The following is a 27,904-nucleotide window of genomic DNA, read 5'->3' as shown; positions in this document are numbered from 1 at the left end:
GACCTGCCTGAGGAGATCAGAGTTGCAAAATCTGGTTTTAGGTCAATGTTGTATTATTTGTTTCATTTATTCTTAATCTATGTATTGTATAGTAATAATGAATAAAAACGTAATGTATTGAACACATTCCGAAACAAAGCAGATAAGCAGAACAAGACTCAGACATAATACTAATTGTTGTTGAAACCTTTTGCGCTGTTGCAGCCAAATGGAAACTGTGTTAATTATTCTGTTCCAACTGGCCACTGGAATCAGGTAATTAATATAAGTTGAAGTTCAATTACAGTTTTAAAAATAGTTTAACATTCTTTATTAAACTGCTCCAAATTATTTCTAGTATCAACCAATTGGTCTCCAGAGACAATACTAAAATTAAAATAGTTGTTAAACTACTGACAAGTTTTCTGAAACCGAGCTTATGAACAACAGACTAAAGGTTGCTGGTTAAGCCAGGATCAATATATTTGTTGAAGTTTTTATTGTGTGCATAATAAATGTGTTAAATTAATTGAGCAATTCTTTAAAAGTATAATGTTGCAATTTCTTTAAAATAAGTAATTACAGTTACAAAATAGGTGTTGTTTTCCAAGGGCCTCTCTTTCACAGGCACTTTGAATCATAACATTTCCAGGTCCTACAGAGATCAGTATCACTTTGTGTTGCAAGCCAAATCCAGGGGTTCTACTCGAGCCCAATTTTAAATACCATAAAGAAAAGTATTGAACCCAGCTCGAGCTAAATGTCAAATGTATTTAATTAATGTGCAAGTGTTTTGATTTATTTAAAATGTTCCAGTCTAGCTTCCTTCGAGTTTAGTGTAAACAACAGATTGGTTCTCATAACATTCTCACTGCTGTGCTGTCCCAAATGTTTTAAACCTTGGGCAGACAAACACACACACACTTTGGATGAGTAATCACTTCATCCAAATTGTAAATTGTTGCCTTCTTTAAAGTTATTAGTAATTCAAGATTAATTATTAAATTAAATTAGGTACATAACAATAAACAAAATAACTTTGACTTGATCATTTTGTTCACAACATTAGACCTTGTCCTCTAATCTCTACTAGAATAAGATAAGTGTGCATGTTTGGGTGTGGAACACTCCTGTAATGTACCTAATCTTCTTATCCTTTTCATTACAGAGCTGGGGAAATGGTGTATTGCTTAGATTCGGATCCGTGGAAAGTCCAATTATGACTGACTTTAGTTCTAATGTTAATTTGATTTCAACCCATAAGTAATTATTTAGATTAACTCAACATTTCACATGATGATGGATTAGTGCTCCACATTTTTCCCACTAATTTGTTGTGCAATTAGGCCAATGGTAAAGAGAGACATTGATGACCTTGTGTCCCTTTTGTTGGTACGTGGTTCCATTCTGTCTATGGCCTTGGACGGCTTCACTAAGAATCACCCAGTTCTGACAGTCCGGCTGAGTGCAGTCACAGAGATGCTATGGCTGCTCTACATGAAATGACATTAATGGTCTGGTCTGAGAATGGACACCATTACCTGCTTCCAGAGACAATGCCGCTCCTCAAACTGAACAATACTGTCTAACGTGGGCCACTCCCCCCACCAAGCCATGAACTGAAAGAACACCTGGAAGCCTCCCGGTCACACCAGCACCAACCCTTGGGTCAGTCCGATGGGACTAACGGCTTAACTTAGGGCATTTGGTTCAGAAATATGACTCTCGTTACCGCAGAGTGGGTTGTTTTTTTAAGGCTATTCATACTGCTATGCAGAGGATGCCTGTAGGTTGGCAAGCTGTTAAAAGCCCCTACTATTTTTTAAAATAGGCCTAAATGTCAGGAGCCTCTTAATGTCTAGTTCTACATGTATTCACATTATATGGACAATGTTTCCACCTGGTGAAACTGAAGGCTGCACGGTACTCAGGCTACAATACGACCATTCTGTTCTGCTCTAACGATTCAATTGATAGATTCTACATCAAAACAATTAGCTTTTATTGTTTCCAATGATAACGTCACTTTAAGTGGAGGAATGCAAACCTGTTTTCAAATATAAGGTTTTGAATGTGTTTGACATTTCTCAGTAATAACACCCTCAGACACCCACTATCATTTATGCTATGCTTTCAGTAATAACTCAGATGTTAAGGGGGTTGAAGCTTTTCCTCCCAAATCAGATATGCTTTGTTTTTTTAACAAAGGTATGCATTTCCTGCATAATATATGTTTCTCACAATTGTTTGTTTTTTTGTAAGCTGCACACAGGTGATACTGAGTCTTCTCGATCAATAGATTACACCATGCTTAAATAGACTCCTAAGTTATTATTTCATATGAGACATATGTAAGAAAAGGGAGGGAAGAGTCAATTATATTGAGTAATTGATTTTATATAGGAACATTTATTTCTCAAACCTGTTTTATGGAAGAGGAAAATATTTCTGATAAACTAATATGTTATCAAACGGTAAATGGTGAATTAATATAACATTTAGAATCATTGAGAAGGGGTGATATCCGCAGGGACTAGCTCACCTTTAAATTACAATAACATTTCTCTACTTTGGACTGATGAGTATATGATTCTTGCATGTTAAATGACTAACACAAACCTTACATTTATGCATGTGCATGTCTCAGGAAGGCTCCCAAATAATTCTGAGGGGCCTATCCTATTTTTGTATTTAAATGATAATGTGCTAATCCATTACCTTGAGTTGTCTGCACTCAGGAAAACATCCCTATCAAGTGTTAACCCAATAACTACAGTAGGACAGCTCTGAAGGCCAAGGGTCAGAGAGAGAGCTACGTGGGTCCACGCCAGCCACTGCAAGGTCCTAGTCACCAACAAAAGTAGATGACAACAAGTGATGTGTCCTAATCACCAACAAAAGTAGATGACAACAAGTGATGTGTCCTAATCACCAACAAAAGTAGATGACAACAAGTGATGTGTCCTAATCACCAACTTGCACCACACTTGCACTACATACACCAAAACACACTACACACAAGGTATCACAGGCAAGTGCCAGCTGAGCGGTTCCATATGCTCTCTGGTTCCTCGTTTGTGTTACCGGTGTGCGGAGTCTGACTGTCCGTGTCACAAAATCGACCGAAGGAATACACACACACACCCCATGGAGCATTCCCACCTCGTGATGACGGCTCGCCTGGGACAACGCAACCGTGAGCAATACAACTGGCCTGGCCCAGTGATGTGGGGTTTAGCTCGCCACAAGATTACGTTTGGTTGTGCGGCGACAAGCTCTATCAAGTTCTGGCTCCCCTCTGGATAGGTACATGCACTCTAGTGGATTTGAATCCAGCAATCAGGCTTAACAACACTACTCTTTAATGTATTATCCATGCATAGAAAGATGTTTCAAGTACTGGATTAATTTCAGTTTAAGAATATTTATAATATTTCATATAACAATTATGTAGCATATTTGATCCTCAAATTAGAGAAGTATAATTTAAAGAAATTGATATTCTCAACATTAGATAAACACAGAAGAATCCTTTCCAAGTACCATAAGTAGCTCAGGTAAGTATGGCTAATAGGAATACTTGATAGACTTAATTTGGTACAGATCAGTGGTAGCATTTACAAATGTAATAATTCAAGGTTTAAAAATGTTTAATCCTTCCTTTCCAGGTTTTTTACAAAAGTCTTTGAATATTTGCCTAACTTTTCCTTTTCAGATTTTGAACAATGTACTTGACTAAAATGAATGTATTGATTTCACTAAGTGCCTTACTCTTGACTAAAGCGTATTTAAGTAAACGTAAAAGTAATCCTAAAATTGAGGACACTGCACTTTTGCAGATTACAGATTGATCAAATCACCATTGTGAATTCTATACTCTAACTGTGAATTTGTAGCTGGATCTCGTACGATCCTGAGTTTTAAAATGCTTTTGACTAGTGATTGCCTTGAAGTAAATCTTTAAAGCGGCAAGCTGGTTTTGATTTTATAGTTTGATGAATGAAATTAACTAATGGTAAATGATAAAAAAAATATTAGTTTAAAAACAAATATTTAGCCATTGTGCACCTGTGTTTTATGTGTGTTCATTATTATGCTTTTGACAAAAGATGATCAAACACTGATGAGAGATGATTTTTCCTATTATGATTGGCTGTATCAATCATTGTGATTGAATGTTTCAATCTTATTCTACTTTGTGATGTAATTAATGTAAGGTGAGACCACACTCGAATCTGGAGACGCCTATTGAGTTAATTATTGACCAAATTATTATTAGACTAATGTTTTTAGGTTATCATAAATGATAAAAAGAGAGGACTGTTATGGAAATAATTGTCATAGACGCCAAGATGTGACATACAGGACAAACCTTGATGTCTGTTTACCTTCTTTAAGGACACAGGCTGCTTAGCCAATAATGTTATTATTCCCATTCTGTGACCGGTCAATACTGGGTCACAGATGGTCTGTGTTGTGGGTACACTGGGACACTTCCTTCTCTGTATTTGTGGACTCCAAGGTAAAATCTTCGAGGTCATAAGTGTCCGAGGCAAGTAGCTCTGTGTTCCCACACTGTTTAGGCTATCTCCTCAAATATGTTGTTTACTCTCTGCGAAACCAGTTAGATGGGCTGGCAAGAGAGAGGCTCTCCAGAATTGACGTGGCAACTCTACCGTGAAGTCAGAACCTCTGACTCTTGGACTTGTGATGTGAATCCTCCGGCCGTTAACTCCAAATAAACCATCATGTGTTTGACATCAAAGCTACTGCTCTTCCCGTGTCTCCTTCCTGAGTCGGTGACTCCCACTGCATAGCTACACAGAAGTTTCCTCTACACTTACCTTCAAAACCTCTCTTAAAGAGCACCTTCGGGGGAGAGCATTGCAAAACTGGCCCCGGTAATGGTACAAATCTCAACCTGTCGTTCAATGGACAGCTTCCCCCCCCCCCCATCTATGTATATACTCGCATTTTAGACTCTGTTACTAACTGTATATCTGTAGACTTGGTATGTCTTAAATGTCCGGTTAGGATGTATTAGAACGAAATCTAAAATGAAAATTGTAAATAAGCAATCTGTATGTAAAAAACCACCTGTATGTAAATTGTAAATAAGCCATCTGTATGTCAAATATGTCTTATATGTCTTAAATGACATGATGAATTGGAAATGGGGGACCCTGATGTAAACAAGACGAAAGTCTTTCTCTGGTCTGCATCCCCTTAACAATTGTATGTTTTGAGCTGTACTGTACTGTACCCAATATACAAGCTGTTAATAAACTTTTCAATCAATCAATCAATCAATCAAATCTTACCTTCAAAGCTGACGAAGTCGCGCTAGCTAACTAGCAGGCAATGCTAGCTAAATTGGTTGTAACAACCAAGATAAAATATAGATAATTACGCTGTGCAATGCATATACAAATGAAGACCAGTATAAGCATCATAAAGGGCCTCTGATACAATATAGACAGTTGACAATTCAAAAGAGTTCGATATTTCAGCAACTTACCTCTGGAACTAATCGACGCGCCGTAATGTAAGTGAATGAGGTCCAACGCCCAAATGACAATATTTTTGAACTATTTCGAAGTCCATACCCCGGAAGTAGGCGCCGCCATTTTTTACAACGGAGGTCTATGGGAGTGTCGTAACTCTTATCTCTCTAGGGCTCTGGGTTAGGGAGGTCCAGTGGTTCCTAAGCTAAAGGAGGTTATAAAGGAAGTTTGAAACCTTCTTTCCTTTCATTTAGACTAGAGGATTGGAACGGCACTTATCATGGCTGCCAGTGACGTACTTCCGGGTAATTTCACTCCGTTAGGAAGGTTACTAAGAACGCAACCCTGGTCTTTCTTCATGCCCCCCCTCCGTGCTATCCCCTCAGAGGAAGTGGGAAAACGGGACAAGACCTATGGACACCACGCTGTCTCAATGATCCACACTGTTAATATGAGAGGAAAATAAATGTTTTAGGAAATGAAAAATATGAAGTTAACAAATAAAACACAGCTCAGGGGCAGTCATGGACGGTAGGTTTTCCTACTAAGTTAAGTCAGCCTCCATTAATTTTCATATCAAATTAGCGTGTTAATAAAATAAGCTATCATGGCTTATACTTGCATATCTAAACAGAATCATGAAAGCCTGTTGGTAGAGTCAGGCACACGAGTCCGTTTAAGTGTGTGCGCCGGTGTCTGCACGCTCACTCACTGCTAGCTATGTAGCTAACTGTTAGGCTACTTAGCTTGCATTGTTATGGATCTAAAGGTAGCAAAAGCTAACTTTCATAGCACAGCTTTACTTCTCACTTACCACAATAAAGAAACAGACCGTATAGTACAGCACAAACAACACAAATGATCAATACTTGCATATATCTTCACTTGTAGTATTATAATAATTGAAATGCTGGTTCTTCTGGGGGTGTTCTATCCAAGCTCAGCTACCGCACCGCAGCTTCCTGCACTGTACAATCGTTGAAGGACTGGGCTGTCACTCTAAAACTGAGTAGCCAATGGGGACGCACCCCTGACAGTCCCGCCCACCTGGGAGGTTTGTGTCAGAATCTCAAACAAAAAATCAGGGAGCGCAAAAGAGAGTGCTGCAGCGAGAGCAAAAGTCTGATCATTGAGAAAGAATAAACGAACTGCAAAACAAAAACCTATGTTAAAACAAAGAAAAAAGACTTATAGTTTACATGATTACACAAATGATTTGTTTGCAACTTATAGTTTTATTTTTGAAATTTATTTTATTTTGCTTGACTCAGTTTTTTTTCTTTTAAACTCATAGTTTTGCTTTATTCTGAGAAAGTGTTGCTTTATCTTTATGATACAAAACTAATCCCATGCTCTTATAGGCTACGTGATAAGGGACTGGGAAGGCATGAATCAAGCAAAGAGCACATAGATCCATAGATCTCTTCATTTTGCTCTCAAAGTGCACCAGATTGATGCTTTTAACTTCAATATTTAAAAAAAAATAGGTGAGGACCCCCCTAGAGGGTGTTAGGTCCACCCCCCACTTATAAAAATAGCACTTTACCACTGCACCCTCTCTAATCTCAGATGCACCCTGAGTCATTTTGTTCTGGAACCGGGCCTGACACACACACATACCATTATCCAACATCAAAATCCACACACACATATAATTTCAGTAGCAAGTCAGCCTTGTAGAAAACAGTAAAAAGTGACATTTTGCTGCAGGCTTCAAAGGGTTAAAATGATCGCCATCTTGTAGACAAATGTAAAAAAATGTTTTAAAGCTAGAAGTCCAAAAGGAAATCTTAAAGGAAATCAAGAGTTTGTGATAAGATAAATGTGGGTTAAAAAAAAGCATTTTCAATGGGGCATTTTTTGCCACTAGGAACAAATATGTCGGTTTTTGTGTAGCTTAGCCATTGTAGGCTAATTTAAGGAACTGAGACGACAATTCAAAATACAACTAAAAAAAGAATATCCTCTGGCAAGTTTGAGCAATATTCATTCACCACAGCCAAAATGGCATGAATATCAAAACCCGAATGGCTGAAAAATGGCCCCAGGAACTTTTAAGGGTGTGGTCCTGGGGTTAAAGAACCATATAACCCTGGTGGGTTTGCATGTTTTTAGCTAATTAAAGGGTCAGCCAAATTACAGAAATATTTTTTGGGGTGAATTTATTTAGGTGTTGATGTATTCCCCCCCTCTCCAATACAGTAGAGATTAATGGAATTATATGTATAGGCTCAATGCTCTGAAAATGTACACTTAACATTTCCAACAGCAACACCTAACAATACTTTTGTTACTTCAGATTATCCAAAACACTGACTATGTGATGAGTGTTAATGTTCCTATTGAGTTCAAATGGACATATGAGCCTCTTTGGACAAGAGCAAGTGCCTGCCAATTCAATGTAAAGCAATGAACATGCCAAACAAAATAAAAACATTTTTTGCAAATCTTTTTTATTAAATCATTATTTACAGGCAGTTTGTGTTCTCACTCAGCTAAACCCATCAGTCTCCTGCTCTGCTCCTTTACTTCCTGAACTAAAATCTCTCAACAGTATCATGAATTCTCCCTCGGATATATTCGGTTGAACTACAGCAACGCAAATCAACCACCAGGAAGTGAAGGTGTGATACAGGAGGCACAAGCTGAATTCAACCTTTATAATAAACTTTTGTATTCATGATGTGCACCATGCGAATATGGCTTTTATTGAGATCTCTTCTGTTTGAACAAATAAAGAACATCTATAGGGCACAATAGTCCTGCTCATACAGGAATTCTCTTCCTCTCTGGTTTACATACAGCTGTGTCTCCATTTAATCAGAGGACCATCAGTGACTGAGCATTCACACGTGCTGATTTGACCATTTCAGACAAAAACAAATTAACTGCCATTCATTCAACTTGGGACATGGACATCGTTTCATTTCACTGTATAGCACATTATTTTAACCCAAGCTTTAATACGGACATTTTGCTGTTTGAGCCGTCGGAGCCGCTGGAAAAATACAATCTTAGTTCATTTCATTCATTCAGTCTCGTTCACTTGCACCCGAGTTCCTGCATACTGTGCGTCAGCGAGGGACAAGATTAAACGAGCACCACCGCTGACGAGGTGGAGATAGGACGGAGAGGCTTGATGTACAGCAGTAAATGCATTCCCCGATCCAACCTTTCCTGGAGATGCTGCCAACGCCACCTTCGAATAATGACATCTGAATAAACTCCTATACATTTACAGGTGGATTGTTTTTAAAATGGGATTTTGGTTCATTTCGATTAAAATACTGACATTGCTACCATCTTGTAAAAAAAGGCAGAAAAGCTACTTAAAAACAGACTTAAACCCCCAATTTCCTTTCGTCTTCTTTTTTTGTTTTTACTTTTAAATAGAAATGATGCTGTGACAGTCGAGGGAAGACAGCTGAAAAGCTTAATTTAAAAAACTAACAAAAGACAGAACCGGTCAGATATACAACCTGACACGTGACCCTTACCCTCAGTGTTGAAAAACAAATGGCATTTTATATATTAGGGGTGCACTGATAATGCTAACAGCTCAGGTACCAGTGAAGTAGTCTGCTTCAGTGGTGAGTTTACTGTCTGCGGGACATCTGACACCCCAAGCTGCAGCCTTTGGGGTCTCTGTTTGAAAGACAAACCAAAACTCAGACTATTTCACCATTAATGGTGAAAACGTTTGACCGTTTCCTATTCTATAAATACTGCAGGATTATAATAAAGTGAATCTCAATATTGACTGTTTTAATACCAGGTGTTAATGGTGTATGTCTGTAGATATCAAAGCATCCCTAGTATAGATAATTAAAGACAAGCAACAATTAAAAACATGTTTGTAAAAAGATGTGAGAAGTGATGACGGGTATTATTACTGGGGAAAAGCTGCTGCCCGAATACCAGCTCATCTCATTTTGCTATGGCCTGTCACCTCGTGTTCTCTGCCCTTCTGTGTTTAAAGTCTTCGCTTCTGCCTTGTGGGCGTCCTGAGATGGAGCCGCTGAAGGAGTAGAGAGATGGAGGCGAGGGGCGTCTCTTAAAGGGATCATCACAGTGAGTCCAGAATAAGTCCATAATCACAGTGTCAAACAGACTCGAGTGAGGGGAGAAGAGAGCACATTTCCAACCCACTTCCTCCCGTGGTTCCTCGCAGCCCATCCGATATAATGGAGCTGAAGGAAGGCAGTTTGAAGAATAAAGCGCTGTCTTTGCTCTGGTGGCTCCTGGTCTCTCTCCCCTCAGGTGTTGGGTGGCCGCAGAGCCTTCTTATCGGTGCTGCCGGAACCCCTGGGTGCCGTCTGGGCTGGCTGGCTGCCGGACAGTGTGATTGTTTGATCGGGTGTCCTCTGAAGGCAGTGTAGAGTTATTGCGCCCTGCCCTGGCAGAGAAAGAGGAATCGGAATGAATAAATGACAGCGGCATTTCCCACATGCCAGCTGCTGGACAGATGTGGTAAAACACTGCTTCAATCAAAATATGGCACTGTTTTTTTTTGTCACAAAAACATTTTAAATAATCAAAAACAAAATATTAGGGCTGTCAGTCGATTAAAATATTTAATCGCATGATTGTCCATAGTTAATCGCAAATTAATCGTACATTTTTTTATCTGTTCTAAATGTTCCTTAGAGGGATATTTTTCAAGTTTTTAATACTCTTATCAACATATGAGTGGACAAATATGCTTTATGCAAATGTTTGTTTATTATCATTTGAACAATGACAAATATTCTCATGAATATTAAACATAACAACCTCTGAACATTACAAATATCCACCTCAATTCAACCTGGAACCTCTCTCATACACAATACAGTGTGTGTGTGTGTGTGTGTGTGTGTGTATGTGTGTGTGTGTGTGTGTGTGTGTGTGTGTGTGAGCTGCCTGGACGCTACAATCATGTTGCGCGCACTATCCGTGCTGAGTGTGCTGACTTTTCGTACAATGTCCCACTGTCTGGCTTCCTGCATAAAGTCAAGTGCTCGGCGAAATGTCGCTCCTCTGTTTTCATTGAAACAGCTCCTTATATCCGTTAGCGCAGCTAGCTAGCACCAGATGCTAACAACAGCAATACACGTAAGGTGTGCACGTTCTCTCGCTCACGCCACACACCCTCCCGGTCCTCCCGATGGCCAGTCGGTGCCTGCCGGTGAGCGTGGAAGTGTGGTCTGCCGCAAGCGGACGGCAGGAGCGGGGCTGTCAGCATCAGCTTGTAGATGGTATTTTAAACTCGATGCGCTGAAACTACGGGGCGGCCGAGGACAAAAAATACACATGCGTTAATCGCGTGTAATTAGTTAAAAATAATTAGTGGCGTTATTTTTTTTTTTGCGTTAACGCGTTAACTTTACAGACCTACAAAATATGTTATTACTGAAATCAAGGTGGATGGATGGGTGGACTCTAAAATAACACCTTTTCATGAACTGCCTGTTAACAAAACAGTAAAGCAAACAAGTCTTTAGCATAAAGATACTGTTAAAAGATTTGTGGAATATTACTTGTCAGTGTTGGGTTTGTCCTGAGGCGTCTCCTCTGGGCAGGCGCTGCCCAGTATTCTCTTCCTGGCCTCGGCGTACTCTGCCTCGCGCTGAGCCAGAGACTTGACCTGTGGGGTAGGCCGGTTCTGATTCGAGGGCGATCCGAACGACCCGTTACTCGTAGGCCGCTTCAAAATGCGTATCTGAGGAGGGGGGGCTGCTGGGAGGGAGTCGTCCTGTATCACCATGGTTGTTTTCAGCGGAGATCGCAAAGAGTTATTACTGGTCTCCCTGGAAGCAGACACAGGACACCCACATTAATGATATGAGACACAGGAAGAAGACATGAAGAGAGAAGGCAGGGCTAGCTGATAATAGCTTAGACGCTACATGCATGAACAAAAGCCTTTAAGTTAGAAGTTTGAATTACTGATTGCGTTTTGCCCTGTATTATAACAATTTCTGAAAAGGTGCTCTTGATAATCAGTAAAACTTCTGAAGTTATGTTAAGGCGAGTACAGAGAAACTGGATCGTTTTGATTGTAAATCAAAGCAATCATTTTAAAAATTCACATATTCGAGCTTATACTTGCTAAGGCCTTACTTTTCTTTCTGGCTGATCCTTAGCTTCTCTTCTAACCGTTTTTCCATTTCCTGTGGGGACAAAACAGTACAAACATGTATTCATGAAAACAAACAACATGGTCCAACTAATTTGAGGGTAGAAGTGAAAAGTGAGGCAGGTAGTGAGCGGATGGAAAGCTAGATTACGTTACAAGCTATTTATACATGTAAGCATTGCTCCCAAGTCATAACAGAAAGTGAACTAGCTGACATTATCCCGCCTGACGTGTAGGCAGTAAGGAAAATATGAATTTAGGGTTTGATTAGGTGCATTATATACTGTAAAGAAAATACATAGCGATGAAGTTTGAAAGCTGTTTAACTTTAATTTGATGTGCTGCTGGCTTCTTCTTAGAGCCACGTTCTTGACATCACGAGCTATTGACAGTCTGCCAAACTAGACAAAAGCTAATTTTAGTGACATGTTACCAACCTGCCAGTTTGGCGACATAACTAACTCGTCCTGGGCCAATACTTAACAACATGGCTGAAATATTATCCCACAACAACGTGGCCTTGTTAAACCACCAAACTAGTTAGTCAATCTAAGGTTTAAGTATGTTATTGATAGTGTGCTATAAGACTGCTAAATTAACGTTGTGTACACATTTAAATAATCTGTTAGTCAACCGGCCTTGCTAAAAAACACATTATCACTTTGACAGTAACGTTTCGAACAACCTAAATGATTTACAACGCTGCGAGTCGTCGTCCACAGAATGATACTCGTTACTGAGATGAATCAGTGTTAGGCTTATTAGTAATACATATGTTGTTTATCACATTACATATGAGACAATAGTGTGTCGCGGACGGGTCTTGAGCTAGGTGTGTTCATTTTCTAATGAGTAAACCAATATTCAATCAACACATTTCTCATGTTAGCCATGCAATACATAGCAAGCTTAGCATTAGCCGACGTCAACCAAGGCATTTCAACATAAACTCTAGTTATGTTGCGCTTCGTGTAACTATATAGGTTAGCTCGTCGCCGTTAGCCAATTATCAGGCATATAGAAGTACTTTCATAAGAAATTGTTTTACTAGCGAGCGTCACTTGGCTAGTTAGTTGGCTAAGTCCATGTTAAGCCTGCCTCGCTCGCTAGCTACTTGACGTTAGCTCGCCAAGTTTCTTAAAGCTAACGCTAGCATTAGCCACATTGTTGGCCCGTGGGAGTCGTTCACATAAAACACCGTTATGGGAACTTTTAAAAGCAAACTTGTGAATATAAAGACGGAAAAAAAACGATTTTCGCATATCGGTGAAGGTATGTTAAGCCATTCATTAGTTACCCCACTATCAGCAGCTTCCTCCCAACTTTCGTCGACCTCATCCATGTTTCATTTTGCTCAGACACGCTGTGGAGCTGGCCGTCCTGCGCTCCTCAGATCCGCCTCTCCACCGGCCCGCTTTGACATCACACTGACGGGTTTCCCCTGCGCATGATACCCCTCTATACAGGCAGGAGTGGGCGAGAAATGTCTAACCACAGTAGTCAGAGAACATACGTTTTTAAGAAAGTGAACTGTCTCTTTTTCTTCCCTCATTTTGAATGTCAATCATTTAAACGCTTCAACTTGAATTAGTTACATACAAATGTAATGTAGCAGTTATAATCTTCTTCTAAACAATTCATTTGTATCAACTTTTGTTTTGTTTGTGGCACACATAACAAGCAGAGGCATTTTTATTTTAGGAAATTATCATGAACCTCCTGAATTTCATTAAAAAAATTGAATAACATCATGGAAAATATGCTGTACTGTGCTATTCACTAACATTTCCTGCCAATGCTCATACGAAAATCCAACTCTTTTATAGTTCAATACAAAACAGCTCTAAATCCTTTATGATTTTGTGACTGTTAATTTCCTTTTAAAATATAACTATTCTATTTCCAAGAAGAAGACAGTTTTATATTTGTGGTCGAGTTAGTAAGTTGTTTTATCAGCACTAAAAAAGATAATTAAAAAAATGTTGATCATGTAAACATACATAACCTTCCATAATCAATAAAGTTCTATCTTATCTTATAACATCATACAAATATTCTAAACTCGTCGGTGGTTTGTGTATAATAATGAAAACTTTACTAATTGAACAACAACGTGCCTTTTATTCTATTTATTGGACTTTGTACATTGACTGACTGGTAAGACATAAATGTTGTTTTATTGCTACTGGAATTATATTTGCTTCCCCTCTTTATCAAATTGTGTTCTCAGATAAGAGAGGCTTTTTAAACACTTATAGGAAGTTGTTAGCATGATTTGGAACAGATATCGTTGAGGTTATTTGATAAAAATAGAAATTACTTATTGACATCTGATAATGCATGTCAGCTTTTCATGTGCCACATTGTCTTATTAATATTTGTGGTGCTTTAACGTATACATGGCCAGCCTATCGCACTTTAAGGATCTCAAAAAAACGATATAGGTCACAAATCTCAACAGCCTGCTGACCTGTAAAGGTGTCATAGACATTCACTTGATGTATGTCTTCTTTTTCACTACTATTTGGGGATTTTAGCCTTTTTTACTATTTACATCCACAAAAACGTATATAACACTCTACAGGAAATCCAAAACCCCAAAAAGCATATAGGGCCTCGTTTTAAATTTAAAAGTGAAACGTTTTGAACGCATATTTTAATATCCTAGGTCTAGACTCTTGTCTAAATACTCTATGGACATGTATATTAAAGATTATTAACCCAGCTTTACTGCTCCAATGGTGCTGTGGAAATGATCTCAGAAGGTCAATAGTCTATTACAGTGAACATTTTAGGCAATTATTATATGTTCTTTGTAACATGTTTTATGAAGACCCTGGTGAAGGCCACCAGCAAAACATATTCTTAAACTTGACTTGAAATCGAAACCTCCAGTTTAGGTTTCAAGTAGGCACAGACACCTGCTCTGAACATGTAGTCCCACATGTTCACAGTGACAGAATACATATCCTCATGGCTAAATCATGTGCAAAGACATGCACATTCTGTTCAATTAGGTGGTATTTATTTGGAAATCCAGAAGTTAGTTTGCATTTGAGAGCAAATCCATTAAAAAAAATGTCCAATCAATAGTTTAGTTATTTTTTGTTGTAACAAATTATTTTGTTGTAACAAATTATTTATAAAGCTCCACATTTTATCTAAATAAAGTCTGGGATTTAGTCGTTGTTTCACCTGCATTGGTTATAGCTGCTCAATTAAACTACACAGTTCTTAAAAAACGTATCATCACCTGTGCAGAAGATTACCTTTTTCCTGAAAATAATTTAAAGACACTGTGAGTTCAATACCACAGATGTCTTGTCTTTTGGCCGGATCTAGACCATTCTAGAAACTGGTAACCAAAATGAATTTTAGATTTGGAAAAGGAAAGGAGTGGCTTGGAAATCCTCAGAACTGTAAGGACTTGTGATGCTAAACCAGCAACAACGATTGGCAATTACCATGAAGCAGTTATCCCTCTAACAAAACAAAAATAATGTTGAAACTAGTTGTCCTAAAGCCAAAAACATCAGCATAAAACAAGTCAGGGTTAACATGATGCAAGTGAAGTGATGAAAAAGCAACAAAAAGACTTCTGCTCTGATGACTTACATAAACCTTTGGGACTTTTATTCAAAACACTTTTTTTAAATGTTGTAGTTTATCCAAAATCATAATGATCCACCATCAGCACCTATGGACGTAGTATCCCGTTACGTATCCTATAATGTAGATGGACACCAATGCAGCCAAAGCTCCGGCCGTCTTCACTGCTACTCCAGAGCTGCCGTTACACAGACTGCTGTAGATCCTGTGAAAGTAAAGAGAGGGAGGCAGAGTCAGGGTTAACAGCATAGTTGAATGTTGAACTGACCGTTGTGACTCATTACCTGTTTTTCAACACATTGTCGCTTCATTTTGACTATATGGTTTTAGAAAACCTATTACTAAATATTTCAATTTGTGTCAAGTTAAAATGTCCCTTATGTAATTAAGGGTTTTCCCTTTGATGCAGTGCAATATATAAGTTGTTAAGCTTCTATACTACATCCGTAATATAGTGACATCACTATGTAACACGTCACTTCTATTGGCTAGCGCCCCAACACATTGTACGTGGAAGGCTAAGGGCGGGACATCTCTAAGCGTTTGGCCAATCACAACAAAGCCGGCCAGCTAACCAATCAGAGCAGACTGGGCTCTGGTTTCAGCAGTGGGTGAAAAGAGGTGCAGCAGCACAGGTAGTTTGAGAAAAATAAAGAGCTTTTTGAACATTAAAGCATGAAAACATGTCACAAAAGAGGCTCAATTCTCAAAACCAATATGAACATGAAGATAAGCATGATAGGGCCCCTATAATGGTTAACTTTGTATTTTGTGACATGAAATACAACCGCATAAAAATCCTTCCATTCATGTCCCAGTATATGCTTTTGTCTCATCAACATCTATACTTTTAAACTAGTTTTTGTTTTCTTGTGGCAGCAGAAAATCCTCAGCAATATGACAATTTAATATTTTTACATTATTGCCTGTGTCTCACCTCTGTGAAGTAGTCTGTGATGATGCCTTTACGTTCATGTTGATGTTGTCCTCGTTCCAGCGGTCATACTGCACGCTGCCTGCGCTGGTAGTGTTAGGGTCCATGAGGGAATAGCTTCTTCCTCTCCTCAGAGGTTTCTCTACCTGCTGACTAGAGTCACTGATAGACCAGATATAAGGATCCCTCAGAGTCGCTGCTTAGCCTGAACACACAACATGTCTATTAAGTATTATACAAATGTTAGGTTGAACATGGAATTATTGTATAGTAGGCCTAATGATTAGCCTACATCAAAAGTAACTTACTGCAGGCAATTTATCAAATAAAAGCTTTAAGAACCTGCATGCATAATGCACTTATGCATTAAGTCTAAACATATTTTACAACATTTCAAATTAGTTTAGGTGTCATTGAGCATTTTCATTGGCACTTTTGACAGCGTCAAACCACCATGCATCTGATAATGCGTTTACATTACCAGGATTTGCGAACCGAGTTGTGCCGAATCTCTCTAAATTATAACTCAATCTCTGAAACTAAACTTTCTTTCCTGTGTCCCTGTTTGTTCTTTTAGATATCTTCTTTATTTTCACAATTTCACGTTCGTTTTCTGCTGTATCAGAAGTCACGTCAAGTTACAGCTGATGAAATCGCAGCATTAAACGGTTTGCCACTTCATAATAAAAGCATTTAAATAACAAATAACGATGGACCTTTATTTTGAAGAATTGACGGGAATGTTTTTATAACCAATTTAGCGGAACTGTTTTTAGCGTCAATAAAAAACTGCGTAGACCTACTTTAAACCAGTAGAAAGATTAAGCAGCAGTACTAATGTTGGACTCTTCTTTTGAAACTGTGTTTTTTACAGTGTTTTAGATCTGATAATTTAACCAATAGTCACAGCCGTTCTGTGGAACCATGGACCCCTTCAAAACCGGGTAGCCCTGTTGTTAAAGAAATGCGAGCTGCGTGCTGGCACATATGGAAAAACTCCACATGTCAGTCAACTATTTCGAGAGTTTAATCAACTCTGGAGCTTAATCTGATGACATGACTGAAGTAATCAGAGTCAAAAGCAGTGATTTAATTTGATTTGATCATTGTCACCCTAATCAGAATTCACTTTACATTCCCCATATTCAAATAAACTGAATGAGTGCTCACCTGTATGGGTCTGAAACACTTTACAATCTGCCAACAAAGCTCAGCTGCGCACCTTTAAAGACTGAGAGAGCCCTGCCTCCTGCTTCTTATGAGACCTTGGTCATAGTTCATGTGTCGACATATGGTGTCGAGTCGACTGAGGTCAGCCTGTCATAAATCCATTGGTTGTGCTCCAGCTTTTCTTATATGACTCTTGGTGATAAGGGGCACTTTAAGCTTGTAGTCTATGGTTTCGTCACATCTTGTGCAGATAGTGGACTGCAATGCACAATTTTCAGGATCATATTTGTATTAAGTGCCTCTACTGTGATATCTACTGTGCTTTAATGTTCAAAAAGGTCTTTATTTTTCTCATGCCGCTGCAGCACCTCTCTTCACCCTCTGTCTGAAGAGAGGGAGGGGGGGGGCGGGGGGATTGTCCAACCAGCACACTTCGGTACCGGTCCACCTGGAAAACTCCCGGTATTCCCAATGGCCAGTCCGCCCCTGAATGCAGCATCCCAACAATTCTCTTGTTTATTACCTAGTAATCAGGTGTTACTGATTACAGGTCTTACTGACCTTAACACATCAGATGAGGCACATATTAAACAGGGGAACAGCCAGATGACTTGTTTTATTTTTGTATGATAACAACAGTATTTGCATATTGGAATAACTTTGTTTTGGTCTGCTTGTCTTTACTCATGAGACAACCATTACTTGTATTAACATCAGCAACTTTTGGTAGATAAGAATTGATCAATGGTGTTGAGGACTGATTTTGTTGTGTTGGTGTGACGTCATAGTCTCAATTGTATGATTTTACCTATAGTTTCAAGATGATCTGAGTCCTATTTAAGATGTTGGCAGAGTTCATAGCTTCTAACTGCCTATACAAACGCCAATCATGCTTGCTCCAGCATAGCTCCAAGCTAAATGGACCTAGAGCCCAATAATGTTACCAGCCACGCCTGTTAACGGCAGCTTCCTCTTACTGATCTGTTGCACTTGCGGCTGCTATGATAACAAATTAAGAGACATATACAATCATTTGTAACCTAAAGGCACCTTAACAGATGTTGTACACACCAGGCTAAATGTAGATTAAACATTTATTGCAGAATTCAAACCAGTAAGACTACGTTTTATAATTAGTTTGGTTTCTCAGATATATTGATGAGTAAAAGCATAATGTAGCCAGATAAAAAGAGCTTGAACAGCTCAGTGACCGTGTTGAAGGAGAGGAGAGAGAGTGGCAGGCCTACCAATTCTCCCTGACTGGTGAACTGAAGAGCTGGTATAAAATCCTGTGATTTAATCCAAAATCCACAAACTGAAATTGTAATCCAAAACTAGTTGGTAGTGGGATTCATAGACTTCTCTTTATCTCCTGAATGTGTGTGCATTGCAGACACTTTTGTGTGTGTGCCGATAGCGCTTTATAAGCCCTTTTCTTTTCCAAGGATATTACAAACCTCACAGAAAAAACTTCCCGAACTGTCATTTTCCAGTACTCTTCATTCAGTATACACATAATCACCCTTAAACATCATTATAATCCTATAATCAATGTCTCAAATCAAAAGAGTTATCCTTTATCTTTTATTATGTTGGTTTCTAATACGAACATTATCACATTTATTAATTATTACATGCATGTAATCCATTTATACTCAATTTGTTTCTGTGTTTTTTTGGCATTATGCTCTGATGTTGGCATAATAAGCACAGAGAAAATCTAAACTCCATTCACCGAACTTGAAACCATTGAAGTATCCTATGACGAAGGCCGACACCAGTGCAACCAAAGCTCCTGCCACCACTGCTACTTCAGAGCTGCTGTTACACCTTTTTCTGTGGACCATGTGAATGTAACAGAGAGAGAGGCAGAGTCAGGGAAAACAGCATTTAGTCATCTGTTTACTGATAACATATTATGACCTGGTTTCACCACATTGTCAGATTTAGAATTTAAATGTTTACACAAAGCCTATAGGAGCTATTCATTGTTGTGTATTATATAATAGTTAAAGGGGCAATATTATGCACATTTTCAGAATCATATTTGTATTAAGTGCCTCTACTGTGATATCTACTGTGCTTTAATGTTCAAAAAGGTCTTTATTTTTCTCATGCCGCTGCAGCACGTCTCTTCACCCTCTGTCTGAAGAGAGGGAGGGGGGGGGCGGGGGGGATTGTCCAACCGGCACACTTCGGTACCGGTCCACCTGGAAAACTCCCAGTATTCCCAATGGCCAGTCCGCCCCTGAATGCAGCATCCCAACAATTCTCTTGTTTATTACCTAGTAATCAGGTGTTACTGATTACAGGTCTTACTGACCTTAACACATCAGATGAGGCACATATTAAACAGGGGAACAGCCAGATGACTTGTTTTATTTTTGTATGATAACAACAGTATTTGCATATTGGAATAACTTTGTTTTGGTCTGCTTGTCTTTACTCATGAGACAACCATTACTTGTATTAACATCAGCAACTTTTGGTAGATAAGAATTGATCAATGGTGTTGAGGACTGATTTTGTTGTGTTGGTGTGACGTCATAGTCTCAATTGTATGGTTTTACTTATAGTTTCAAGATGATCTGAGTCCTATTTAAGATGTTGGCAGAGTTCATAGCTTCTAACTGCCTATACAAACGCCAATCATGCTTGCTCCAGCATAGCTCCAAGCTAAATGGACCTAGAGCCCAATAATGTTACCAGCCACGCCTGTTAACGGCAGCTTCCTCTTACTGATCTGTTGCACTTGCGGCTGCTATGATAACAAATTAAGAGACATATACAATCATTTGTAACCTAAAGGCACCTTAACAGATGTTGTACACACCAGGCTAAATGTAGATTAAACATTTATTGCAGAATTCAAACCAGTAAGACTACGTTTTATAATTAGTTTGGTTTCTCAGATATATTGATGAGTAAAAGCATAATGTAGCCAGATAAAAAGAGCTTGAACAGCTCAGTGACCGTGTTGAAGGAGAGGGAGAGAGAGTGGCAGGCCTACCAATTCTCCCTGACTGGTGAACTGAAGAGCTGGTATAAAATCCTGTGATTTAATCCAAAATCCACAAACTGAAATTGTAATCCAAAACTAGTTGGTAGTGGGATTCATAGACTTCTCTTTATCTCCTGAATGTGTGTGCATTGCAGACACTTTTGTGTGTGTGCCGATAGCGCTTTATAAGCCCTTTTCTTTTCCAAGGATATTACAAACCTCACAGAAAAAACTTCCCGAACTGTCATTTTCCAGTACTCTTCATTCAGTATACACATAATCACCCTTAAACATCATTATAATCCTATAATCAATGTCTCAAATCAAAAGAGTTATCCTTTATCTTTTATTATGTTGGTTTCTAATACGAACATTATCACATTTATTAATTATTACATGCATGTAATCCATTTATACTCAATTTGTTTCTGTGTTTTTTTGGCATTATGCTCTGATGTTGGCATAATAAGCACAGATAAAATCTAAACTCCATTCACCGAACTTGAAACCATTGAAGTATCCTATGACGAAGGCCGACACCAGTGCAACCAAAGCTCCTGCCACCACTGCTACTTCAGAGCTGCTGTTACACCTTTTTCTGTGGACCATGTGAATGTAACAGAGAGAGAGGCAGAGTCAGGGAAAACAGCATTTAGTCATCTGTTTACTGATAACATATTATGACCTGGTTTCACCACATTGTCAGATTTAGAATTTAAATGTTTACACAAAGCCTATAGGAGCTATTCATTGTTGTGTATTATATAATAGTTAAAGGGGCAATATTATGCACATTTTCAGGATCATATTTGTATTAAGTGCCTCTACTGTGATATCTACTGTGCTTTAATGTTCAAAAAGGTCTTTATTTTTCTCATGCCGCTGCAGCACCTCTCTTCACCCTCTGTCTGAAGAGAGGGAGGGGGGGGCGGGGGGATTGTCCAACCGGCACACTTCGGTACCGGTCCACCTGGAAAACTCCCGGTATTCCCAATGGCCAGTCCGCCCCTGAATGCAGCATCCCAACAATTCTCTTGTTTATTACCTAGTAATCAGGTGTTACTGATTACAGGTCTTACTGACCTTAACACATCAGATGAGGCACATATTAAACAGGGGAACAGCCAGATGACTTGTTTTATTTTTGTATGATAACAACAGTATTTGCATATTGGAATAACTTTGTTTTGGTCTGCTTGTCTTTACTCATGAGACAACCATTACTTGTATTAACATCAGCAACTTTTGGTAGATAAGAATTGATCAATGGTGTTGAGGACTGATTTTGTTGTGTTGGTGTGACGTCATAGTCTCAATTGTATGGTTTTACTTATAGTTTCAAGATGATCTGAGTCCTATTTAAGATGTTGGCAGAGTTCATAGCTTCTAACTGCCTATACAAACGCCAATCATGCTTGCTCCAGCATAGCTCCAAGCTAAATGGACCTAGAGCCCAATAATGTTACCAGCCACGCCTGTTAACGGCAGCTTCCTCTTACTGATCTGTTGCACTTGCGGCTGCTATGATAACAAATTAAGAGACATATACAATCATTTGTAACCTAAAGGCACCTTAACAGATGTTGTACACACCAGGCTAAATGTAGATTAAACATTTATTGCAGAATTCAAACCAGTAAGACTACGTTTTATAATTAGTTTGGTTTCTCAGATATATTGATGAGTAAAAGCATAATGTAGCCAGATAAAAAGAGCTTGAACAGCTCAGTGACCGTGTTGAAGGAGAGGGAGAGAGAGTGGCAGGCCTACCAATTCTCCCTGACTCACCTTTTTCTGTGGACCATGTGAATGTAACAGAGAGAGAGACAGAGTCAGGGAAAACAGAATTTAGTCATCTGTTTACTGATAACATATTATGACCTGGTTTCACCACATTGTCAGATTTAGAATTTAAATGTTTACACAAAGCCTATAGGAGCTATTCATTGTTGTGTATTATATAATAGTTAAAGGGGCAATATTATGCACATTTTCAGGATCATATTTGTATTAAGTGCCTCTACTGTGATATCTACTGTGCTTTAATGTTCAAAAAGGTCTTTATTTTTCTCATGCCGCTGCAGCACCTCTCTTCACCCTCTGTCTGAAGAGAGGGAGGGGGGGGGGGGGGGGGGGGGGGGTTGTACGGGAGGGGGGGGGGGTGGGTATCCTTTACCATAAGCCTAAATTGGAACATCAAAGCATAAAAGTGGCCATTTAAACTTATTTTTCAGTGCAGTTGTCTATGGACTTGTTTTGGCATCATTATTTAGTGTGTTCATTTGTGAAAATTAGAGTAGTATTTATATCAGGGTGCCCCAACCAGTCGATCGCGATCGGAACGGTCGATCGCGGGGAGATTCCCAGTCGATCGCGAGATGTGTCTAAAAATAGAAACAACAATATTCAGTTTTATCGTTTACGTCCTATAACATAATCTTCCTGTGCCAGAACAATGCACTTGAACGCATCAAAGCTTTGTGATTGGCCAGCGTGACCTCATGTGTGGGGGCGTGGCTGGTGGGCAGTGCACTAGTTCGCTGACATTGTCCGTGTCAACAGGAGTGACAGTCCGCACACACACAAGACCGCAATTATGGCAGAAGCAAAAAACCCCAAAATATATCATTTTCACTCCGAGTGGGAGGATGATTATTTTTGTATTTATTCCAATTCAAAGTCCATCTCTCTCATCTGCAATGCGAGCGTGGCTTTATCGAAGAAGGGTAATTTAGGAGCGGCATTTCAAAACAGTGCACAAACGCTACGAGACGGAACTCCCTCCTAATTCTGCCCTACGCTCCAAAAGGGGAGGGGCCTGAAAGGACAGCTACATGCACAGCAGTCCATTTTCACCAGGCCCAACAACAAGAGCAAGGCTGCTACCAGAGCATCTTATCGTGCCAGTCACGTTCTTGAGAAACACATGAAGTCTTTCAAAGACGGCGAAGTTGTGAAAGAAGCTTTCCTGGAGGCTGCCGACGAACTTTTGGGGGACAGTAAAAATAACAGTAGCATTTCAACAGGTTTTTGATATAATAAAAACTCAAGTTAGATACCGTTATTAATCAGCTGTACGTTTTAGTTTGTTTGAACTTATTCATTATAATTATTGTACAAAATGGTATAAGAATGCAAACTTAAATTGATTATAGTCTATTATCAATTCAGGTTAAGAAACTAGTGTTGCTTGCATCCTATTTTAAAGGCATTTATTTTTATAATCTACTAAAATGCAACAAAAAAAGGGTTTGATTCTATTAATTTTGTCTTTTTTATTGCACTTTGGCAGCAGATTCCTGTGTAGCTTCAGATCTGAGTTGTCTTATTAGTAAGCCTAATTTTAATGGCAAAGAAAGGGTTCAGAGTCTTTTCTTTCCCCCTGTGTTATATGTGGCAGCACTGTTCAATGTTTCTTGAAAACATTACCCACTGTAGTATGTGACGTGTCGTGTGAATAAACTCAAACTCTATATCAACAACACTGTTGTGTAACTTCAGTTAAATACTTGTATGTAGATTAGGAAGAGGTAAGATAAAGCATCTGCAGTATTTTATGAAGTATTAATCGTACAAAGGTCAGTTTTATACAAGTAGAAGTGTGTATTTACCTGGTAGTAGGCTGTCAGTAATGGCTATGCCTCTCTATTTGGACTGGTAGATCTCGGCAGACTGTCAACTTTAAAAGTAGCTCTCGGTTCAAAAAAGGTTGGGCACCCCTGATTTATATAAAACATTTTTTAACATGGTAACACACAGGGTCAGCAAAGAGGTAAAAGCCATTGTTCATTGATCATTTTGATCTTGGCAAAAAAAAAAACACTGAGAAATGTCTATTATCTAGTACTAAACAATGTAACTGGTGTCAGAGGCTAACGTTATAATTTATGACATTTTGTGAATTCAATCACATCAAACTTATACATCAGATTTAATTTATGTCCCAGGATATGGTTTTATAAGAGAAATGTTTTGAGAAAGCAATGTTTTTGTATTACTTCAAAATGTTTTAATTAGTAAAAAGGGAAGGGTTACAATCTTTCCTTGAACAATTTGAGTCTTCAAAGGACCTTTGGAGGCCTTCTCTGTGCCTTTGATCTTACACAGTCTATGAGGCTGACGTTGAAATACATAATGTAAAAGTAACTTTTCCTTACAAGCACCGAGACGCTTGATGCTGTATTTTTCTTGCATGGTTTTATTATATAATATTATCATGTTGTATTATATCAGAGGGAAGTCATTGTTTCACATCGGACGTTTTAGAGATGTTACTTAGCGTTGAGACTTCCGGTGTGCCATAATAATACCGCTGCGCGTATTTCAGGTTTGTTTAACCATTTCAACTGCTCGCTGGTTCATTTCATTATTTTCTGTACTCAGGCCTTTAACTTCACAAACCAAAACAGCCATTTATGCCCCAATTTAGAGCTTAACCAGCTGTACTAACTATCCCGTTGAAATCACCTTGTTAGCTTCAGAAGTTGTTTAGCAACTGTCGACCATGCTAGTGTTAGCTAGCTAGAGTTAGCTAATGTGTTAGCACCCGCCGCTGGACTCACAACATTCACAGTCAGAAGTAATACACTCGTCTATCATTTTCGCCTTATACACATACTGGTTTATGTATGACAAAACCCTAACTATGTTGGCAGGCTAACTAAGTCTACTCGCAACGTCAATTGGCCTGTTAATGTTAGCTAGCTAAATGCTACATGCTGTTGTGATGTACTGTGTAGTTAGCGTGAGTTGAACAACACAGATAACATGACACTCAGTGACAGATAAGCAACATACATGAATTATTCGTATGCGATTATATAATGTTTGCTAACATGACTACATCTGCTGTGTTTGGTATTTTGTGCGTTTATTTCGGTGGGGCAGCATTGGGAATAGCACCGCACGGGTATAATCATTACAGTACCTTTACGTTTTTATACGTCTCAATTTAGGAAATAATTTCCGATTTACAAGACTTTACAATTTACAATCTCAAATATTGAATGTTAATTCAACATTTTCACATATTTAACAAGAAAGTAAAATGTTAAAGCATATTCCAACAAATAGATAATGGATCTGATATAAAAATATTGGATTATTTTATTCTTTATTGGCCTAACTCTTCATATTCAAAGAAGGCTGAAGTTATATCTCGTGTCCTTGTTTGTGTGTGATGTGGAGCAGGCAGTGGAGAGTGGACGCTGATGGGGGACGAAAAGGAGACCTGGAAAGTTAAAACTCTTGACGAAATCCTACAAGAAAAAAAACGCAGAAGAGAATTAGAAGAGAAAACGGATCCCAAGCACCAGAAAAATGTAAAGTACCTTACAGCTTATGTTTGACCAACACTGCCCCTTACATGTTGATACAGTGTTAAACAAATTGTAACTCCAAGCCATTTTTTCCCTTTCTGCCTTTTATTTGCTGTAGAAGTTATACATTAAAATGGTAAGTTTAATAATCAATAAAATATATGGAAAATCGTATTGAATAAATCAAAGCTTCAAAACATTGTCTTATCATTGTAATATCTATGACTTACTTTTTGCTTTTATAGAAGACTTTAATGCCACATTCTCTAAATGCTGTTTTAATACTTACAGTAAGTAACAGTTCTGTTGGGAACAATAAATATATTTTATGTAATTATTTACTTTTTGAAAACATTAAATAGTGTTAGCTAAATTCCAAATGTGCTTTAACCACAATTTTGGAAAATTCATCTTTTCGATTACCACCATAATCAAACGGCATGTTATCTTTCAAAGTTTCATTGCAATAAATTGAGTCAAAGTTTACAAAACTTCTGAGCCCGCAGTCGTTCAAATGAAGGTGCATACAAGTGTTTGTCATAAACATCCCTTATTGTTGGCAAGTAGTATGAGTCTTTCAATAGGCGAGTGTATGTCTTGTGTATTTACGTCCATTTGCTGGGAATCAACGGTTAAAGGCTGAATCCCAATATTTCGCTTCCAACAACATTTCCTGAAAACATGTACACACAGAAAGCAGCACACGACAAACTATAATCCTTAAACATAGTCATAGGTGAATTAGGGTTCAGACTGTTTATACCGCTCTTATTGTCTTGCACAGTCCTCTCAGGGCCTTGTTCCACAGTCGGATGATCGGGAGACCAAACGAGATACCCCGGAGGAAGGAGAACTACGGGATCAAAAGATGGAAATAACAATTCGTAATTCCCCGTACACACGGGAGGACTCAACAGAAGACAGGTACATAAACCGTAGTACACAAATATGTGTATTTTCACAGGGGAAGTAGTATGCTTGCAATAGTTCAAATTCAAATCATGTGTGACATGTTTTTCTTTATATCTATGCAGGGCCGAAGAAGATGACTCATTAGCAATCAAGCCACCACAGCAAATAGCAAGAAAAGACAAGTCTCACCACAGAAAGGAGGAGAAGAGAAAAGAGAAAAGACGTCACCGCAGTCACTCTGCTGAAGGAGGTACGAGCGTCGTGAACACCTGAATCCAACATGTTTGGAGCTATTTTTGAAGTAAGGATCTCCTCAAAACTATGTTTATTTGACTTGTACAGCAGGGAAACATGTTCGACCCAAAGAAAAAGAAAAAGAGCGAGAAAGCGACCGCAGGAACCGTCAGTGGGAAGAAGACAAAGCCCGGAGAGACTGGGAGAGGCAGAAACGAAGGGAGCAGGCCAGAGCTCACTCACGCAGAGAGAGGTGAGCATCTCACCTGGAAACCACATATTAGATTAGCTCGGATTCATTCAGGCACAGAAGTATTTGTCCTTTTAGATTTTCACTTGAGTTGAATTAGGATTCATGTTTTTGAATGTAAGAATTCAACTTGCCAGGATGTTAAAACGATTGAGCTACATGAGAACTTTCTATTTATCTGCTACTGTCTTTCAATTGTATAGCTGCTGTACTGTGGATTTACATGTACCCTATGTGACGTACTGGTCATAGTTTATTTGAAAGTTTCTCACTCAAGTCCAGGTGGCTAAATTGCAGGTGTATTTATATTAAAAATATATACATATTCTACGTAAACAATGCAGATTGAAATGGACTCCCAACAATTGTCCAATATTAATGATGAGTATAGCACTGAATGTACCTGAGACAAACTTTAAAGAGTTCAGTTTGTGTGCATTTGGGGTGCACATGGTACTTTATAGCAGGCCCCCAGTTGGAGAAACAAACAGGAGAACCAGCACAGAAGTATGCAATGTAGTACTGTGGACTTGGGCGGTCAGCAAAATGTTTTAGGAGCTAAAAAAGTCCCACCTAAAAGAATCAATATCTGTTTAATCGTTGGCTATATTTAGATTTTGTTTTCCCTCTTTACTTTGCAGTCAGACAGCCGTTTCCAACGAGGAACTGAAGCCGTTATCTAATCTCTCTTTAATACCATCAGACTCCATTGACAAAAAACGGTAATTAAACATTTCAAAGCGTGGTTTTTGCTGCTGCCTGAATAATTATGTCTGTTTTTGTAATTGTGCTAAAGAATTCAAACAAAATACACAAATAAACAAACGTACAGATTGTTCCATGTTCTGAGCTCTGTTTCAAAGAGAGCTGCATAA

General features: G+C 38.7%; 2 protein-coding genes and 1 long non-coding RNA gene across 10 annotated transcripts in view; 1 reads left to right on the top strand and 2 right to left on the bottom strand.

The window, feature by feature from the left end:
• Nucleotides 1-7,915: 7,915 nt before the first annotated feature.
• Nucleotides 7,916-13,045, bottom strand: szrd1 (SUZ RNA binding domain containing 1). Its single transcript, XM_034196427.1, has 4 exons — nt 12,899-13,045; nt 11,586-11,635; nt 11,003-11,272; nt 7,916-9,879 (listed from the first exon to the last, which is right to left on the bottom strand). The coding sequence occupies exons 1-4, from the start codon at nt 12,941-12,943 to the stop codon at nt 9,768-9,770; spliced, it is 477 nt and encodes a 158-aa protein (XP_034052318.1). The 5' UTR covers nt 12,944-13,045; the 3' UTR covers nt 7,916-9,767.
• A 2,160-nt stretch (nt 13,046-15,205) lies between these two features.
• LOC117532861 lies at nt 15,206-17,408 on the bottom strand. The gene is made up of 3 exons (XR_004566936.1): nt 17,315-17,408; nt 16,148-16,349; nt 15,206-15,415 (listed from the first exon to the last, which is right to left on the bottom strand). It is a non-coding gene; the product is annotated as an uncharacterized LOC117532861 (long non-coding RNA).
• A 7,135-nt stretch (nt 17,409-24,543) lies between these two features.
• Nucleotides 24,544-27,904, top strand: part of cdk11b (cyclin-dependent kinase 11B) — a 29,493-nt gene continuing 26,132 nt past the window's right edge. For 2 of the 8 annotated variants that reach the window (XM_034196437.1, XM_034196433.1), the window contains exons 1-7: nt 24,544-24,642; nt 25,506-25,636; nt 25,752-25,769; nt 26,418-26,557; nt 26,668-26,795; nt 26,888-27,032; nt 27,671-27,751. In XM_034196437.1, coding sequence (XP_034052328.1) covers nt 25,526-25,636; nt 25,752-25,769; nt 26,418-26,557; nt 26,668-26,795; nt 26,888-27,032; nt 27,671-27,751 — 623 coding nt within the window. In that variant the 5' untranslated portion in view covers nt 24,544-24,642; nt 25,506-25,525. Of the gene's footprint in view, nt 24,643-24,872; nt 24,895-25,505; nt 25,637-25,751; nt 25,770-26,417; nt 26,558-26,667; nt 26,796-26,887; nt 27,033-27,670; nt 27,752-27,904 lie in introns of those variants that run through there. The other 6 variants (XM_034196440.1, XM_034196438.1, XM_034196434.1 and 3 more) reach the window with 5 other exon arrangements.

The sequence above is a fragment of the Gymnodraco acuticeps genome, unplaced genomic scaffold (genome assembly GCF_902827175.1).
Source record: "Gymnodraco acuticeps unplaced genomic scaffold, fGymAcu1.1, whole genome shotgun sequence".
In the NCBI taxonomy this organism is placed as follows: domain Eukaryota; kingdom Metazoa; phylum Chordata; class Actinopteri; order Perciformes; family Bathydraconidae; genus Gymnodraco; species Gymnodraco acuticeps.
Note: the sequence above shows the minus strand (reverse complement) of the source record. Positions and strands in the feature narration are given on the sequence as shown.

What these genes read in the sequence shown, in the direction of transcription:
- szrd1 (XM_034196427.1), bottom strand. Translation starts at nt 12,943, where the DNA reads ATGGATGAGGTCGACGAAAGTTGGGAGGAAGCTGCTGATAGTGGG. An exon ending in AGGAAGCTGCTGATAGTGGG is followed by an intron (nt 11,636 to 12,898) that starts GTAACTAATGAA and finishes TTGTCCCCACAG; the next exon opens with GAAATGGAAAAACGGTTAGA. An exon ending in GACAAACCCAACACTGACAA is followed by an intron (nt 9,880 to 11,002) that starts GTAATATTCCAC and finishes TTTCTCTGCCAG; the next exon opens with GGCAGGGCGCAATAACTCTA.